We start from the raw sequence: 17,159 nt of genomic DNA, 5'->3' as shown, positions 1-17,159 counted from the left end.
GCAGTTATGAAGTCATAACTACACTCTATGGCTTAGGGCCCTATTCCACCGGACGATTATCGTTCGCATAATCGTTAGCGATTAACGATCTCAAACGACTGCTTTTGCGAAAGACCTGAAAACATTCACTCATTTCCATGGAACGATAATCGTTACTTATGATTGTATTTGCGATCGTTTTTTCTTCGCTATTTCTTCGCTATTGCGTTCGTATCTACCGCTAACGACTGAATGCCGTCTTATTTAATGCGAACGATTTGCGAACGTTTTGCAAACGAGCAACGATAAAAATAGGTCCAGGTCTTATAAACGACAATCAACGATTTCTCGTTCGGTCGTTAATCGTTTACTGCATTTCAACCGAACAATTATTATTCAGATTCGAATGATTTAACGAATCAACGAATTAACGTGCCGCAATGACCAGAGGAGGATTGCAAAACGGATCCCTCAATAGAAGAGCAACACCCCCCCCCCACCCGCCAGCGGAGATGACAGGAGCGCTGAAGAAGTCGCCCACTCCTCCGTGCCAGGCGGCTCACATGTTGACCAGCACAGGGGGAGTAGGCAAGTAGTTGTCTTCTGCGCTCCTGTCATCTCTGCTGCCGGGCGGTGGGGAAATCCATGCTGCGATCCACACCAGGACATGTCCAATTTTTCGGGGTGCGCCTCGTGGTTAGTGTCGCGGCATAGATTACATGAATGGCTGCATTGATTTGAATGGTTCCTAAAATTGTTTGTGGTAGCATACTGAAATAAGTTAGGCCTTCACTATGTGTGATATTCATTGATACCTCCAGCCCTCATCTGTAACTATGCACATTATGTTCACACTGAGGAAAAGAAGCAGAAATTCCGAGCGGAATCCCCGCCTACCTCAGTGTCTCAGTGATACAGGACACCTCAAGTACAGGACACCTCCACTCTCCGCAGCTCTCGCGACATGTCAATTCTTTAAGCAGAGAGCGGAGGCGCCCTATACTTATCATTGAGACACTGAGGTAGGCAGAATTCCAAGCAGAGTCTGTGGCGGAGATTCCGCTTGGAATTTCCACCTCTTTTCCTCAGTGTGAATGTACCCTAGAGAACACAATAACAAATTACAGAAAGGTTAAATGGAAATGATATCCACAAATACACTCTATCCAGGCTGCTCCTGTGCCACCTTACACGTATACTTCAGTGATTTATACTGATACATGTAACCTATGAACAGCTGTGAATTGCTTTTCTAAATATCTCTATTTTTTTGTATTTAATGTATAGAAATTTTTGAATACACAAGATCCAGGAGACACTGACAGAGATTTGATAGATCTGTCCAGCAGGTAAAGGTCAACTTATATTTCATCTTCCAAAAAAAAAAAAAAAATTTTATTTTGATGTTTTTTAAAATGCCAACATGTCTCAGGCAGTATAGTCCTTAGTCATGGCGTTTCGCAATCTTGTATTTCAATATGATATATTGTAAGTATGTCCCAGCATGTTTTGTCACTTTAAGCATACCTGTTTTCCTGGCATCGATTTTTATTTAAAAAATCTCAGGTCTTCCCATACTAATCAGCCGCTGTATGTCCTGCAGGAAGTGTTGTTTTATTTCCAGTCTGACACAGTGCTCTCTGCTGCCACCTCTGTCTGAGAAAGGAACTGTCCACAGCAGGAGAGGTTTTTTATGGGGATTTGCTACTGCTCTGGACAGTTCCTGTCTCGGACAGAGCTGACAGCAGAGAGCGCTGTGTCAGACTGAAAAGAAAGCAACATTTCCTGCAGGACATACAGCAGCTGATAAGTATGGGAAGACTCGAGATTTTTAAATAGAAGTAAATCGTGGGGCGCTGATATCCGGGTAGAGTTATTGCTCTGGCCCATTCACAATGGATGAGTGAAAGCATCAGGCAGTGGCAGCGCCAGGTTTCTGCAGTGCAGCCCCAACTGGGGTGAATGGGAGCTGCATCTCAGTAATCTGCTCCACAACGAACGATGCACAGCTAAAGCGGTTCATTGTGTATGCGCCAGAGCCTGAGGGTCCATTTACACAGAAAGATTATCTGCCAAAGATTTGAAGCCAAAGCCAGGAACAGACTGTAAACAGAGATCAGGTCATAAAGGAAAGCCTGAGATTTTTCCTCTTTTCAAATCAGTTTCTGGCTTTGGCTTCAAATGTTTGACAGATTATCTGTCAGATAATCTTTCTGTGTAAATGGACCCTAACCTCTGCCGATCAGCTAATGGACGCAGGTGCCCAGTGTCTGCACCCCACCCCATCAGGCATTGATGGTCTATGTTTTGAATACCAATGTTAAATGGCTTGAAAACCCCTTTAAAAAAACTACTGCCTCCTAGGGCTGTAAAATACTCACCTTGCCCTGATAGCACTCTGTTCTGGCCTCCTGATACTGGCCGGAAGACATTGTAGCCTAAATGATGGGCTGCACTGTGTTCGGACCATCATCAGGAATGCATTGACAGGGTATTATCAGGGGAATGGAACACAGGGACCTAGGCGGAATTGGATGATACGAAAAACACTTTGCTATAGAAAGAAACTGTGGAATCTGATTGGTTACTAGGGGTAAATTAGCCAGTTTCACTTTACACCATCTTTGATCAATCTCCCCCTATATCTTATCTGACCTTTCTCAGGCCATATGTGTTCCTCTATTGTTTCAAAATCTGTTATCTTTACCTTACAATCGACGTCCTCTTCTTCTTTTTGCCAAGTTCTTTTTCTTAGTACTGTTTTCTTAAATTGCAATGGGCAAATTGCATGCTCAGATGCAAATACCAAGCAAAAACCAAGTAACCAAGCATATGACCCTTAAAGAGACTCTGTCAGTAGGTTTATGCTGTCCCATCTAAGGGTAGCATAACATAGTGACAGAGAAGCTGAACAGAGTGATGTATCACTTACATTGTTCTGTGCAGCTGATCCTGAGATATCCAATAACAATAAGTAGCCCTCTCCTTTATGTGCATGAGCCCAGTAGTCCTGGATATTCTTGAGAAGCAGGAAACTCCGCCCACCAGCTGATTGGCAGTTATCTATCCATGCTGTGTATAGTCAGTCACATGTCAATCAGCAGCTGGAGGGCGGAGGCAGGGGTGCGGCAAGAATCCTATTCTCCTGCATATTAGGAGAACAGCTGAACAGAATGATGGAAGTAATACACCGATCAGTTCAACGTTTCTGTCACTAGTCTATGCTGCCTAGTGACAGATTCCCTTTAACCCCTCTAATGGAAAACTCAATTGATATGAATGAGCAACTATAGTCTGCTATGTGCCGGGGTTAAGAAAAAAGTATGAGGCTACGATCACACATCTTTTTTTTTTTTTGGCTGTTTGATGGTCGTTTTTGTGGATGGCCGTAATTGTGCAACCAAATAACGGCTGTTATTTCAAAACTAAAGTTGTTAGGTGGTCACAGGATGAGGGATGTCCAAAAAGTTGTGTGGTCGTCGCCTTAGGGGCCTATTTCACAGGAGCGATAATCGTGCGATCGTGTCATCGGCTGATCGTTCAGACCTAAAATCGTCGTTCGCCACCAGCGCATCGCTACGGTTGAATAGCGGTGCGCTGCGGCGACCGACGATTTCAGCAGAGCCATACATTACTTGTCCGGGCGCAGGTCTTCTTCTCTCGGTACCGCGCGCAGCATCGGCTTCGGAGCGGGGCTGTCTGAACTGATAGACTGCTAAGCCAATCACTGGCCGGGACCGCCACGGCCAGTGATTGGCTAAGCGGTCTGTCAGTTCAGACAGCCCCGCTCTGAAGCTGCTGCGGCTCGCGGGACCAGAAGTAGACCTGCGCCCAGACAGGTAATGTATGAAGCAAGGGCTGCAAGGACATCGGTAACGATGCAGCTATTGTTTCACGATCATCGGGGCCGTGGAATAGGACCCTTAGATTGTGTTTTAAGTTAATGGCTTTGCCTACACTTCTAAGATTATTACTGTCCCTTTTAAAGTTTTACAGAAAATACAAGAGAAGATATTCACCAATGGACCGGAGGTTCTGCAGCAGCAGCTTGTAGCATTGGGATAGATTTTAATAATGTGTTGGAACCATTAATACCACCAAAGATGTATAAAACATGCGGCAATACCCAGCAAAATAACCTCAAAAGTCAAACCCTGGACTTATTTGATCAGTGTTTTGATGTACCCCAACCTTTACCCAGGACACAATATGGCAAGCATATCCATAATGTTGACTCCAACATCAAGCCTCTTGCAGTAGAAAGAAGGATGTACAGTGGACATACACCATTAACGCAAACCAAATCTTCTCCATTTGAACTGCAGAGACATTCCTGTATACTTTCAAATACTGAGTCACATATGTATCCTGGTGCATTCAATGCTTTATCCAACATGGAGCAAGGGCCCAAACTGACCGGGTCCTTAACTAACATAAGCACTGTTCCTAGCAGTAACGTATATATTCGCTTGACTGAAGACCCTTATTTTTCGCCAACTCCATCCTCTGACCCTGGTTCACCCAAATTTGTTGATTTGTGTCTAAAAGCTGTTTGCCCCGAAATTACTGAATCGAAAGTGAGCAGTACGCAGACCTGTAGCTCATTACTGTCTGAATCAGAAGATCTGTGCCATGGAAATGAACCTTCCATACAAGCGCCGCTGGAAGGGTTAGACGTTTCTCAGTTAAGCAGCCTGAATAGCAAGAGTAAGTATCAACTACTTTAACAGGTTAAAGAATTTTCTTAAGGGCTTGTACACACTGAGCAAATTTTGCCGAATTACACAGCGGAGCTTTCCACCGCGGAATCCCACCTGCCTCAGTGTCAACCAGTGTCCCTATGGGAGGGCTTGCACACCTCCGCTCTTTGCGGCTCTCAACTCAAAGAATTGACCTGTCGATTCTTTGAATGGAGAGTGGAGGAAGCGGATTGCACCAATTTTGCTCAGTGTGAACATACCCTTGGATGTCAAACTCGGTTAAAGTAAATAAATAATAATGAAAAAAATAACGGTCCTTTTTTGAACCGCCTCCTGGTTCCCACGCATGGTGCTGGTCTATTCCCGAGCACCGGCCCACTCCTCCCTCTGTGACGGGGCTCCATTAGAACCTATAGAGCTGCGTCACATGCTATGACAATCCGCCTTTTGCTGGTCGAGAGCACCAACATGATCCAGGAAAACATCCATTGAAGGGTGAGCTACCACTGGGATTATCCATTAAGCCGTAGCAACGTGCAGCAGAGTAAGTCGGCTTTAGATGCTCTTTCCAACATGCTGGCAAATTGAAGCTGCTGGTGAAGTTGCAGGGCATTTGTAGAGAAGAATAGCCTCTTAGCATGGAAAAGTCTTTGTCCCTGTCAACAGTGGCCTCACTGCAGAATCCCTAGCCCAACATGGCTAGGATAGAGAAGTGTTTGAAGAAGGCAGCTTAAGAATTTTTATGCACCCTATAATTCAGCGTGGTACCCACAAAGGGGCCCTGGCCAGCTGGCCAGGCCCTAGCTAGAAATTCTCTCAGCAGATATTACTTTTCTGACACTGACTAAAGACTAACCAGAACTAACTAGACTGAACTGCTCCACAACTATAAGTAAACTTCAGGGAGCTTTCCTTTAGGTAGAGATGAGCAGACAAGGAGACAGAACTTTTTTGATAAGTTTACTAGAAAGAGAAGGGACATCTGTGAGGTACCCTCGGCAGGGATTGGATACCTAACCAACTCTCACCTGGTGGCAATACAAAAGAAAACCTGAGAATAGTCACATACACAGTTAAACCTTTAAATTCAGATCTTCAGCTGTGCTATGGAGTTACCGAGAATACAGTTAGACACCTAGTGGTGGGATACGCCCTTCAATCTACCGAACACTAGCCTATGGCAGTGCTGACCTACACAGGGACGGAACAGAAATGGCACATTGGTTCTGGGACACTGCATTCCCACAAAAATGTTTGACATGTCATTGAGACAAGCGATTTAGGGGGGCAGGTTGGGGGTACAGAATCGCTTTAAGCAGAAGCACCTTGTCATCTCTATACATGGAAACAGTTGCCTGCCCAGGATTGCATACCATAAATTGTTGTATACATGAAAAATGATGTTCAGATGATGTACCCTATTTCCGTTACAGATGATGATAGTCCCCCTCCATTGCCAGAACGTACACCTGAGTCCTTCATAGTTCCCAATGAACAAGGTAAGAAAAGCATGTCTATAAAAAATACAAGCCAATGTAACACGAATATGTTAGGTGGAGAGACTCAAAAAACAAGTCTCAAAAAAACCCTCCGTGTTTGCAGATTCTGAGCAGGTTCAGGACTCCGCTCAGTTGCAGCCTACATTGCAACCAAAAGTTCCCTCCATAAGAATTGGCACATCGCTGGAGTGGGGTGGTGTGTCCCAACGAAAATTTGATGATTTGAAGCTCATGGCACGCAGCAAGGTACACTTTATCTATAAAATGTAATAGAAATATATTTATTTTTTTAATTTTATGACACTATACATTCTGAAAACTAAAGGCCCTTTTACAGGACCCGAATATGGGCAACAAGCTCTCCTAGGAATTCTCATTCACCTTATAATGTAAAAGTGTCAGAGATCAGCCGATGAGTGAGCAAATGCCTGCTCGTTGGCAGCTTTTATTTCTTGGGGGGCTGCGAAATTTATGGTTGTCAGCCGCACATCTCTCGTTAACAATAAATGTTACGTGCCGCACTAATAACACAGCGATAGTCTGTGCAGCCCGGCCACTCGGTTGATCGTGCCCTATCTGCCGATCTGGTCTAAAGGAGCATGGAGAAAACTGCTGTGTGTGTTTCCAGCAGAACTCGCACCGTGGACTAGGAATCCCGCCTGCCTTACTGTCTCAATGTGATGTCTACCGCTCAAAGAATTGACATGTCACATTGAGACGGTGAGGCAAGCGGGATTCCGAGCTGAGCCCACATGATGAGTTCCGCTCAGAATTTCTGACGGTTTTGTTCAATGTGAACAGGCCCTTAGACTTTGTTCCCACACAGTATTTGGGTCAGTATTTTGCAACCAAAAGCGGCAGTGGATTGAAGACACAGAAAGGCTATGTTCACACACTGTTGAAATTGAGTGGAAGGCCGCCATTTAATGGCAAATAATTACTGTTATTTTAAAACAACGGCCTTTGTTTGCATTAAATTACAGCCATCCACTCAATTTCAACAGTGTGGGAACAGAGGCTTTTTTGTGTTTTCAACCCACTCCTGGTTTTGGTTGCAAAATACTGAGCAAAAATACTGTGTGGGAACATAGCCTAAGGGCCTGCCTTTGTATAAAAAAATGACTTAGCTTTTTTCTTTCCGCTGCAAACTTTGCTCCAACCACTATTTATCACGGCTGTCTGGATTTAGCAAAGAAAGCGTAGAAAAGTGTACTAGATGGTCTAGGAATACAAATATATATATATATATATATATATATATAAAGGCTTTACTGCATATTTTACTTAACAAATCAGACATACAGACTAAGGCTATGTTCACACTACGTAAGTTCCGTAGTAATCACGGCCGTTGTAACAAAGGCCGTGATTTGTAACAAAGGCTGATGATCTTTTGTGAGACTGGCCGTTCCGTGACCCGGCCAGGTCATGGAACGGCTGGTCTCATACAACGTGTGAACATGGCCTAAAACACACACAATACCAACATTGCCCGTGGCTGTGAGCATGAATAGGAAGGAAACACACACTGGCTCCTGGAGGCTATGCCTAACAGTCAGTATTTTTTCAACCAAAACCAGGAGTGGGTTGAAAACCTAGAAGGTTCACATTATGTAAAAATGATGTCCGTCTTTTATAACGGCTGTCATTGTGCAAATAACGTCTGTTATTTAAAAAATGGACATTATTTGCACAACGGCGGCCGTTATTATAAAAGATGACGTCATTTTCCTTTGTCAGTTTCACTCCTGATTTTGGCTTCAAATTCTGATCAATATAGTGACAGAAATACTGACCAAAATACAATGTGTGAACATAGCCACTCATAGCCATCACTGACTAAGCCTAATAATAATACTGTCAACCTACATAGCTTTCATACTATCTCTTTAATATTTAATCTTATTTTCCATTCTTATTTTTTAGAGTGTAAAAGTGAGAGGATCAAAGTTTGGTAAGTTCATAATTCACTAAACAAATCTACAATTTTGTCATATTTTGTTGCAGCGACTCCCAATCATCTCAATAGTGAAGGATTGTGGCTGCAACCCATCTATGCATGCACCATTTTTCAGGACTGTAAGATGCCAATTTTTGAAGGCAGCAGCATTAGTGATATATATCTAAGCCTGGACCAGGGCTTCTGAAGCCCTGCAGTTCCTTCGCTTTGGCTGTCCAGGCATGATGGGCATTGTAGTTTTCAACAGCTGGAAGGCCGAAGGTTCCCCATCCCTGCTATAGATGGTGAGATAGCTAATAATGAGTCTAGACAAGACAAGCAGGTCAAAGTCAGATCCAAGGTGGGGCTAAAGAATAGGTCGAATGAAGTCAGACATACTGGATCAAGCACAGGAAATCTATTTAAAAAATGCACACGGCAAAATAGCCAAAAACATTCAACAGAGGCTGATCACCAAAGCAAAGAAGATCAAAGCAGTTCCCCTTTAAGGTTCTGGGAGAAGGATGTTGCATACTGCCCCTGGTCCTAATCTAAGGCTAAAGTTACACACTTAAGGATAAGGATAGCGGTAAAGTCCCATAGTTTTGGGGCCACCACAGCTCTGAATATGATGACTGATCATCCTGGGGATAAGGAAGCCGTCCGGCATCTCATATTAGCCCATAGCTGCTGCAGATAATCAGAACAGAGCGATAGAAAGGCGTTATTCTCTACACGATCCTTGTTTTTTTAATAAAATCTTATCCCCAAAATCCCCACAATACCTTTAATACAGTATAAGGCTATGTTCACACTACGTAAAAGTACGGCCGTTGTTGCCATTGGCAACAACGGCCATACTTTGTACTCCTGTGAACATTGCCTACATTTCTATGGGATCCCGGCCGGAGCGTATACACATCGTATACGCCCCGGCCGGGATCCCATGCAGACCCGCAAATAACTGAAATGTCAGTTTTCTGCGTCCACAATTCAGTGAATTGCGGCCGTAGAAACGCATGTCAGTTCACACAATGAACTTCATTGTGTGCTGTGGGGGGTTCTGATGCGGGCACCCGCTGATGCACCTGCATCAGAACACTACGGCCATAAAGATCATCCGGCCGGTGCTGCAGTACCGGCCTGGATGATCTTGGCAGAGACCGGCCGGGTCACGGAACAGCCGGTCGTTCACGTAGTGTGAACATAGCCTAACATTTGTATTGCATCACTTTATCTTTATACTGGAATAACTAAATATAATGTTTTCTATATCCTAGAAAAAAGCCGGAATAGATCACCTTCTCCTCCTCCAATTCCCGAAAGAACCGAGGACTCTTATATTATTGCTGATGAAGCCTGCCGTGAGTATAAAGACAAAACAGTAAAAAATATATAATAGGATTTAAATAATACATGCTGCTTCTTAAAGGGGAACTCTGGGCAGCCTTGTTGAAAAAAAAAAACAATGCAAGGTCTTACCTATGTTCTCCCTTGACACTCTTCATGCGGTTGTACAGTAGTCCTGCTCCTCTGATGCAGTTTTGTGGCAGCTCTGTATCTCTTGCTGCTCCTCTTCCCATGCATTGCTATCAGACTACATTTCCCAGCAGTCTTTGGGATGCACACTCAGAACGTCCTGTTTCTCCCACCCCCATAACCCGCCCCTCCCGTACCCTGCTGATGCAGAGCCCCCACAGAGTGCAGGGAGCTGATTGGTGATGCAATTCCTTGAGGGCTGTGACTAATGCTGCGTTTACACAGAGAGATTTATCTGACAGATTTTGGAAGCCAAAGCCAGGAATGGATTTGGAAAGAGGAGAAATCTCAGTCTTTCCTTTGTGACCTGTTCTCTGTTTATAGTCCATTCCTGGCTTTGGCTTCAAAAATCTGTCAGATAAATCTCTCTTTGTAAACGCACCATAAGGGTCCATTTACACAGAAGGATTATCTGACAGATTATCTGCTAATGACTTGAAGCCAAAGCCAGGAATAGATTTGAAGAGAGGAGAAATCTCAGGCTTTCCTTTATGACCTGATCTCTGTTTATAGTCTGTTTCTGGCTTTGGCTTCAAATCTTTGTCAGATATTCTTTCTGTGTAAATAGACCCTTATAGGCAGCTAAATCCACTGTGTGAAATCCACTGATATTTACTGTACACAAGTGTGGACCCCCCATCCCTGATCATTATGGGGTTTCTTCTTCAACAACAGAGGGTATGCCTCATTTGGTGCACCCCTTGCTCTTGGTCTGGGCCTGTGGCTATACAGCTTGCTCTGAGCAGGAGGCATACACCCACTTGTGCATCAACCTTAGGCCATGTTCACACAATGTATTTTTTTAATTAATCACGGCTGTTGTTGCAATTTTGCAATAGTTTACATTGAAAATGAATGGAATCCTGTCCGGAGTGTATACACATAGTATACGTTCCAGCCGGGATTGAATAGTGGACGCACAGAACTGTCAGTTCACACAAAGGAAAGTGGCCGTAATTTCCATTGTGCGCTATAGTGAATTGGGATGCAGGTGCACACAGGTGCTATCAGCAGGTTAGATTCGTCTTTAACCCCTTACTCAAGAGGGGGGGCAGTAACCAGTGATCTGCATTGAAATAAGCCATTATACTTAGATTTAAAAAAAATGAGATTTAAAAAAATAGAAGTCCGAATATGACGATTCAAAACCATGCTTTTTTCTACCAAGTAAAAAAAAAAAAGTTAGTAAAACAGAGCAAAAAGTATATACATTGGATATCACATATCATATATTGCAGTTTTTTTTCCATTTTTAATTATTTTTTTTTACTATTTTGCAGGACGTTTTATAAGAAAATGAAAGGTGTCTGTAAAAGGACTATTGGGTCCTACAAAAAATAAGTCCTCATATGGCTCATTATATGGAAAGTTAGGAATGGGTTAAATAACTTGGAATTAAAAAAATAAAAACTGTACAATTATTTAGGCAGATTCGATTGGAGATAAGAATTAAATGTTTAAAAATGATAGAACAATGCCGGCTGCTTTGCATTGTGTATCTGCCGTTTAGACCTTATACATGGGCTCTATATTTTTAGACGTGGGAAGCGTTGTTCCAGAAATCCCTGAACCCTTGCATCTCATTGAAACAGAAATCAGTGGCTCCGTGCCACCTTCAGAACCTGAACAACAAATCACCAGGAAAAAGGTAATGAACGCTTTGAAAGCAGCAAACATGAGTGTTTGCAGGATTCTCGTCTACAGCTTCCTTTCCTTATATTTATATGGTAATTAACCATAAGTGTGATAACCCGCTGCATTGTGGTAATAGGACTAAACCTCACAATAGCTCCTCAACAAGAATAAAATTATCAAGGAATGGTAGACAAAATATTTTCCATCCCTTCATCATCCATTGAAGTAAATGGAGTCCACTTGATACAAGTGAGATTTCCATGTCACTACAAATAAATGGTTTATTCTACAATATACAGTCTATAGTCCAGAGGAAATGTTATGGAGACAATCCCATTTTATACTACCGTGCAGTTGTGATCAACATTTCTGGTTCCTCTAAATATTAAAGCAGGTTATATATAAGCAGGTTAGACGAATCTGCTGATAGCCCCTAAGGGTATATGAACATATAGTAATTTTTGCGGAAAACTGTGCGGAATCCGCTGTTCGGTCCCCTGCGCTACCACTTGAAGTTCTGCCTCTTCCATACTCTCCATTATATGTTTGGGCGGATTCCGTCAACCACCCAAATAAATGACATGCCAATCCGCCCAACCATAGAATGGAGTCTATGGAGCCGGCAGAGAGGGAGGCAGGAGTTTTCCGCAAGAATTACTACCTGAGGAGGCAGATATGTGTGCGGTACAGGTCCCACACTGGTAGTCAGAGTAATCTTCACTCTGGTGCACTGTTAGGAGCACTGCCGCGCCATCGGCCCGTCCGCTTCATTCTTTTGCACAGCTGCACCGAGCAACGGCCATTGTCAGTGCGGCATATACATGGAACAGGCAGCAAGTAAGTTATAATAGGAAAACCTCTTTAGGAGAGGGTATGAACTGTCAATTGTTCTACAGATCAGCTACCCATGTAAAAGGCTCTTTAGACTAGATGGGGGAGATTTATCAAACATGGTGTAAAGTAAAACTGGATCAGTTGCCCCTAGCAACCAATCAGATTCCACCTTTCATTTTCCAAAGAGTCTGTGAGGAATGAAAGGTGGAATCTGATTGGTTGCTAGGGGCAACTGAGACAGTTTCACTTTACACCATGTTTGATAAATCTCCGCGTCAGAAAACTAACCTATGCTTGCAGTATCTGTCAGAAAATGGCTGACCAGTATGCTGACGTATACCACAGCATACCCAACCAGATTGTTATTTGTAGGACTTAAAAGTATGAGAGTCTGTACTTATGAGTGGCACAAAAAGCAGTATACGGAAAGTAGTCGCTATGTTCTGTACACCGAAATCAATGGGTCAGGCAGGGGTACACTGGGATATACTGTACATCAGATGGTTTCCTGAAACAAGCGTAGGGTTGTTTTCTTATGTGAACATAGGCTTAAAAAAAATGCAAAATACCTTTATTTCTAATGATTAAATTCTTATTTTTTGTTCATTTAGAGTCTGAAAATATTGAGAAACATGAAAAAAAGTAAGTGAATATGTGGAAAATATATTAGAATTTAGCCTAACTTTATGTCATACATATAGGGGGAGATTTATCAAACATGGTGTAAAGTGAATCTAGCTCAGTCGCCCCCGGCAACCAATCAGATTCCACCTTTCATTCCTCACAGACAATTTGGAAAATGAAAGGTGGAATCTGATTGGTTGCTAGGGGTAACTAAGACAACTCTACTTTACACCAGTTGGATAAATCTCCCCCATAGTGTAGATATGTGTGCAATCATAAATAATATTTCTACATACTCTAGAACATGGGCTTACAAGGATTCTCTAGAATTGTGTTAAGAAGTTAAAGAGAACTTGTCACCCCAGGCAGCCCCCCCCCCCCCCCCGAACCCAGCTCACCCCTGGACAGGGCCCCTCATACATACCCCCACCTGTGTGTCCCACTCCCGGTGCCACTTCCGCCACGGAGATCTGGGTGCAGCTCATCTTCCTGCTCAATATGCATGAACGGAGATGAATCAGATGGCCATAGGAAATCACTGCTCCAGTGAATCTGTGGCAACAGACTGATGAGCATTTAAAGGAGAAGTCCGGCCACAGGGTGTTTTTTCCCAAATGCAGGGGCAGTGGGGAAAATAACAAACCTCACCCACGAACCTCTCCTCGTGCCTCTGCAGCGATGTATCGTCGCTGTGGGATATCCACCTAAGCTGACGTCACGACTCTGGTGATGGACAGCCCACTCAGCCAATCACTGACTGGGGTGGGACTCTGCCCAAGTTACTGATTGGCTGAGAGCCAGTCGTGACATCATCCCAACTCTGGGGAAAATGTGCTGGAACTGGTCACATGTGCAACGTGGACACGGGGAGAGGTAAGTAAGGACTGCTTGTTATCTTCTCCCCTGCCCCTGCCTCCTGTGGGATCCTTCATACGGCCGGACTGTATGACACATTTCTGCAAAAACAACCAACAGACTGAGCATATTGTATTGGGACTGCGTATATATATATATATATATATATATATATATATATATATATACGCAAAAACTATATACACATTTAGACTATGTTCAAACAATGTAAAAATAGGTTCAAATAACGGCCATTATTTGTCCTTATTTTTACCTAGTGGGAAAAAGACTAAAAATGCATGTTAGTTTATGTGTTCTTGTTTATTACTTATTTATTGCTACTGATACATTATTATCTGCCATTAAAAACAATGGGAAAATAGTTATGAAAACTGTATAAAGTTTCCAATAGCAACAAATCACAGCACTGCTTTATTATGTGAGGAGAATGAAAAATCTAAGCAGCAATTTTGTTTTCCTTTCACAGATGTTTGCAGTTTAGCGAAAAGTGAATCTGCATCTTCTCAACCAAGTAGTCCCTTCTCATTTTTACATTTTGGTAAAAACTATTTTTTTTAATTCTATATATATTTATTTTATTATATTATACTGTATTATAGTCTTTTATTTATCTCTTATTTATGTAGAATATTACATATTTACATATTCTTCAGCACTTTACAGAGATTCACCATCAGTTGATATTTTCATTTATTATTATTATTATTATTATTATTATTATTATTATTATTATTATTATTATTATAATATGTTATATTTATTAGTGTTGGTAAACACCTAAATGCTCAAGTGCTCGACTCAAGTAATGAACCCCAATGAAATCAATAGGAGACTTGGGCATTTAACCAGGTGCCCCCCTGCTTGGCATACCGTCGGAGTTCTAATGTGCCTTGCAGAAACCTATTACATATTTTCATTCTAATTTTTGTTTATTTCGTTTAAATATCCCTTCAAGGGACAAAATATGCAGAAATTAGAATTGAAAAATGTAGTGGGTTTGTGGGGCAGGTGGGAGATATAACTGACGGCCACCTTTACCCAAGCTCCATGAGGAGGTCAGGTATCGAGCATACTTGTGCCACATTAATATTTGTTACATTTACGGCTACAGTTTCATAAAACACAAGAAAAATATACTCCATGCTCCATGGTCAGATTCAAACCAGTTAGCATGGCTTCTTAATTTCCAATTACGTAAAAACTAACTACATAGTAAATGGGGCTGCGGATCCCTGCTTAGTAAACTCTATGGGCAGACAAACTCGCAGCAGGATGCACATTTAATGTCCAACTCAATCAATGTCCAACTCAATCAATCAGATAAAAATGTAGGTTTCAGTGCATGTCACCTGGGTCATGGTGGTTCATTTATTTTCTGTAAGTTCATTATCTCCATTTAATTATACTCATTTTTATTTTTAAGGATTCGGGAATCGATTTGCAAAACCAAAGGGGCCTAGAAATCCACCAGCAACTTGGCACATATAAAAGAACATCAGCACATTTCTGTTTCTAAATTAAAAATTAGATATTGTGTTGGCATTCTATTTATTATGCCATGTTTTCAGGAACGGTGACTCCTCACTTTATACCGTATGGCCAAAGATAAAGTCCCAACCAAATATGTTATATAACACAGGGTTTTACATGACATGAAAGTTGGAACCTAAAACACCTAGTAGCCTAAAGTCATGAACAACTTCAAGTATGTTTTACCCATATAAATGCGACAGATGGGAAAAGTATGGGGACGCGTGACTATAAAACCTCTTTGAGATGACCACCAAAAATTGCATTGAGAAGTGGCTTTCAAGAGGTCTTCTCAAAGAAGTATGCCGAATATATGGTCATAGGAAACCTGCTCTGGATAAGGAGATGGTCTTCTCAAAAAAGGAAGGTCTTATGGAGGGATTTCACTGTGAAACTTTTTCATTTCACTTATGTACAGTACCTGATACTCTCACTAAAAGGGGTGTCCATGTCCATTATTACCCATATAATGTAAATCTACATTTTGCAAGCAAATGCTTTAAAAAATTTATCTAAGAAAAGATAAGCAGAATTGCTTAAAGGAAAGGTCCAGCGTGGGGGCAAAAAAATAATTTCAGTGTGGGGGAACACAATAAAGAAGGTATATTTACCTTTCCCAGTGCCTGCGCAGCGCACGTCCTGCTCCTGGACCCGACGACAGCCTGCACGTCAGGGATACCTGGCGGGATACCTATGCAATCACTGATTGGCTGAGCGGGCTGAATCCCACCCTTCAGTGATGTGGCAGCCAGGTCCAGATGCACCTCACATGTGAGAGAAAATGGCATCCGGTAGGGTACGGGAGCCGGTGATGCGGCGCAGCGCGGGCATAAGATCCCTTATGCATATGTTCTTTCTTATGTTCCCCCCTCAGAAAAGATGATCCCGGCCAGTACTGCAGTACCGGCCGGATGATCTTTAGCGCCGCTGAGTTCTGATGCTGGTGCATCCGTGCGCGGCCGCATCAGAACTCTTCACTGCACACAATGGCACCAGCCGCACCGGCCGCACGCTCCATTGTGTGAACTGACAGGGTTTTCTGCGGCTGCTATTCAATGATTAGCGGCCGTAGAAAACTGTCATGTCAGTTTTCCGCAGCGCCGTTAGCGATTCCCGGATGGAGTGTATACAATGTGTATATGCTCCGGCCGGGATTCCCTCAGCCTGCAGCACTACATAACTACCGCAGAAATCATGGCCGTTGTAACAACGGCCGTGATTTCTGCGGAACTTACGTAGTGTGATCATAGCCTAAACCATGATAAATGTTTGCAGTATCTCCACATTCCATAGAAAACAGTAGTGGCCAGTAAAACGCATAGTAATGGGATAAGAAAGGCCCATTCTTATATGACTACCTAGCGACACTTGCGGTCAGAAACAATCAGTACATTCCAATTATTATTGTATTAATGATGGTGTTTTAATAAATGTTGTTGGGCTGTAAATATAGAATCTGTATGGCGGAAGGGTCACATCAATCTCCACACGGTTGGAATCAACTGGAACCAGTTGGTTTAAAATCAATTTACTTGCTCTAACTGAAGGGGAAAATGGGCAGATGGCGCATTATAAAAAGTTTTTTGAGAAACAGAATTTTTCCCCCCTTTCTTACAAAAATATTTTTACTTCACGAATGTATAAAAGTATGAGTTAAATAAATATTTATATTGATTGCATTTGTGTGTAAATGTAATGGGTTTCAGAGATACCTGTGATCCTTGTTCTTTGTCTTACTGTTAATTGTTGTTCTTTCTATGGCTATGTTTACACAATCTCAAAAAAAAAAAAAAAAAAAAGGTGTCCGCTTTTTCTATTTAAAAAGACGTCTGTTATTGCCTCGATTTAAATGACTTCAATGCAATGCATTGAAGTCAATGGGATGACGGACGTCCAATGCGCACAGTGTATAAAATCACGGACGTTGTCTGCGCGGACATCAAAATAATGATCATGTCAACTATTTTTGGACATCTATTGCAAACAGCGGACAATATTTTATAG

General features: G+C 42.4%; 1 protein-coding gene across 2 annotated transcripts in view; it reads left to right on the top strand.

Moving 5' to 3' along the window:
* PTPN22 (protein tyrosine phosphatase non-receptor type 22) overlaps positions 1-16,151 on the top strand; it is a 67,750-nt gene extending 51,599 nt beyond the window's left edge. For both annotated transcript variants that reach the window (XM_069945712.1, XM_069945711.1), the window contains exons 12-21: positions 1,267-1,328; positions 3,968-4,686; positions 6,113-6,178; positions 6,282-6,424; positions 8,105-8,132; positions 9,398-9,481; positions 11,195-11,304; positions 12,737-12,767; positions 14,092-14,163; positions 15,049-16,151. In XM_069945712.1, the coding sequence (XP_069801813.1) occupies positions 1,267-1,328; positions 3,968-4,686; positions 6,113-6,178; positions 6,282-6,424; positions 8,105-8,132; positions 9,398-9,481; positions 11,195-11,304; positions 12,737-12,767; positions 14,092-14,163; positions 15,049-15,113 (1,380 nt within the window). In that variant the 3' untranslated portion in view covers positions 15,114-16,151. The remainder of the gene's footprint in view (positions 1-1,266; positions 1,329-3,967; positions 4,687-6,112; positions 6,179-6,281; positions 6,425-8,104; positions 8,133-9,397; positions 9,482-11,194; positions 11,305-12,736; positions 12,768-14,091; positions 14,164-15,048) is intronic.
* Positions 16,152-17,159: the final 1,008 nt, after the last annotated feature.

The sequence above is a fragment of the Dendropsophus ebraccatus genome, chromosome 11 (assembly GCF_027789765.1).
Source record: "Dendropsophus ebraccatus isolate aDenEbr1 chromosome 11, aDenEbr1.pat, whole genome shotgun sequence".
NCBI classification, from domain to species: domain Eukaryota; kingdom Metazoa; phylum Chordata; class Amphibia; order Anura; family Hylidae; genus Dendropsophus; species Dendropsophus ebraccatus.
The sequence above is the reverse complement of the archived record's forward strand: the minus strand, read 5'-3'. Positions and strand labels throughout refer to the sequence as shown.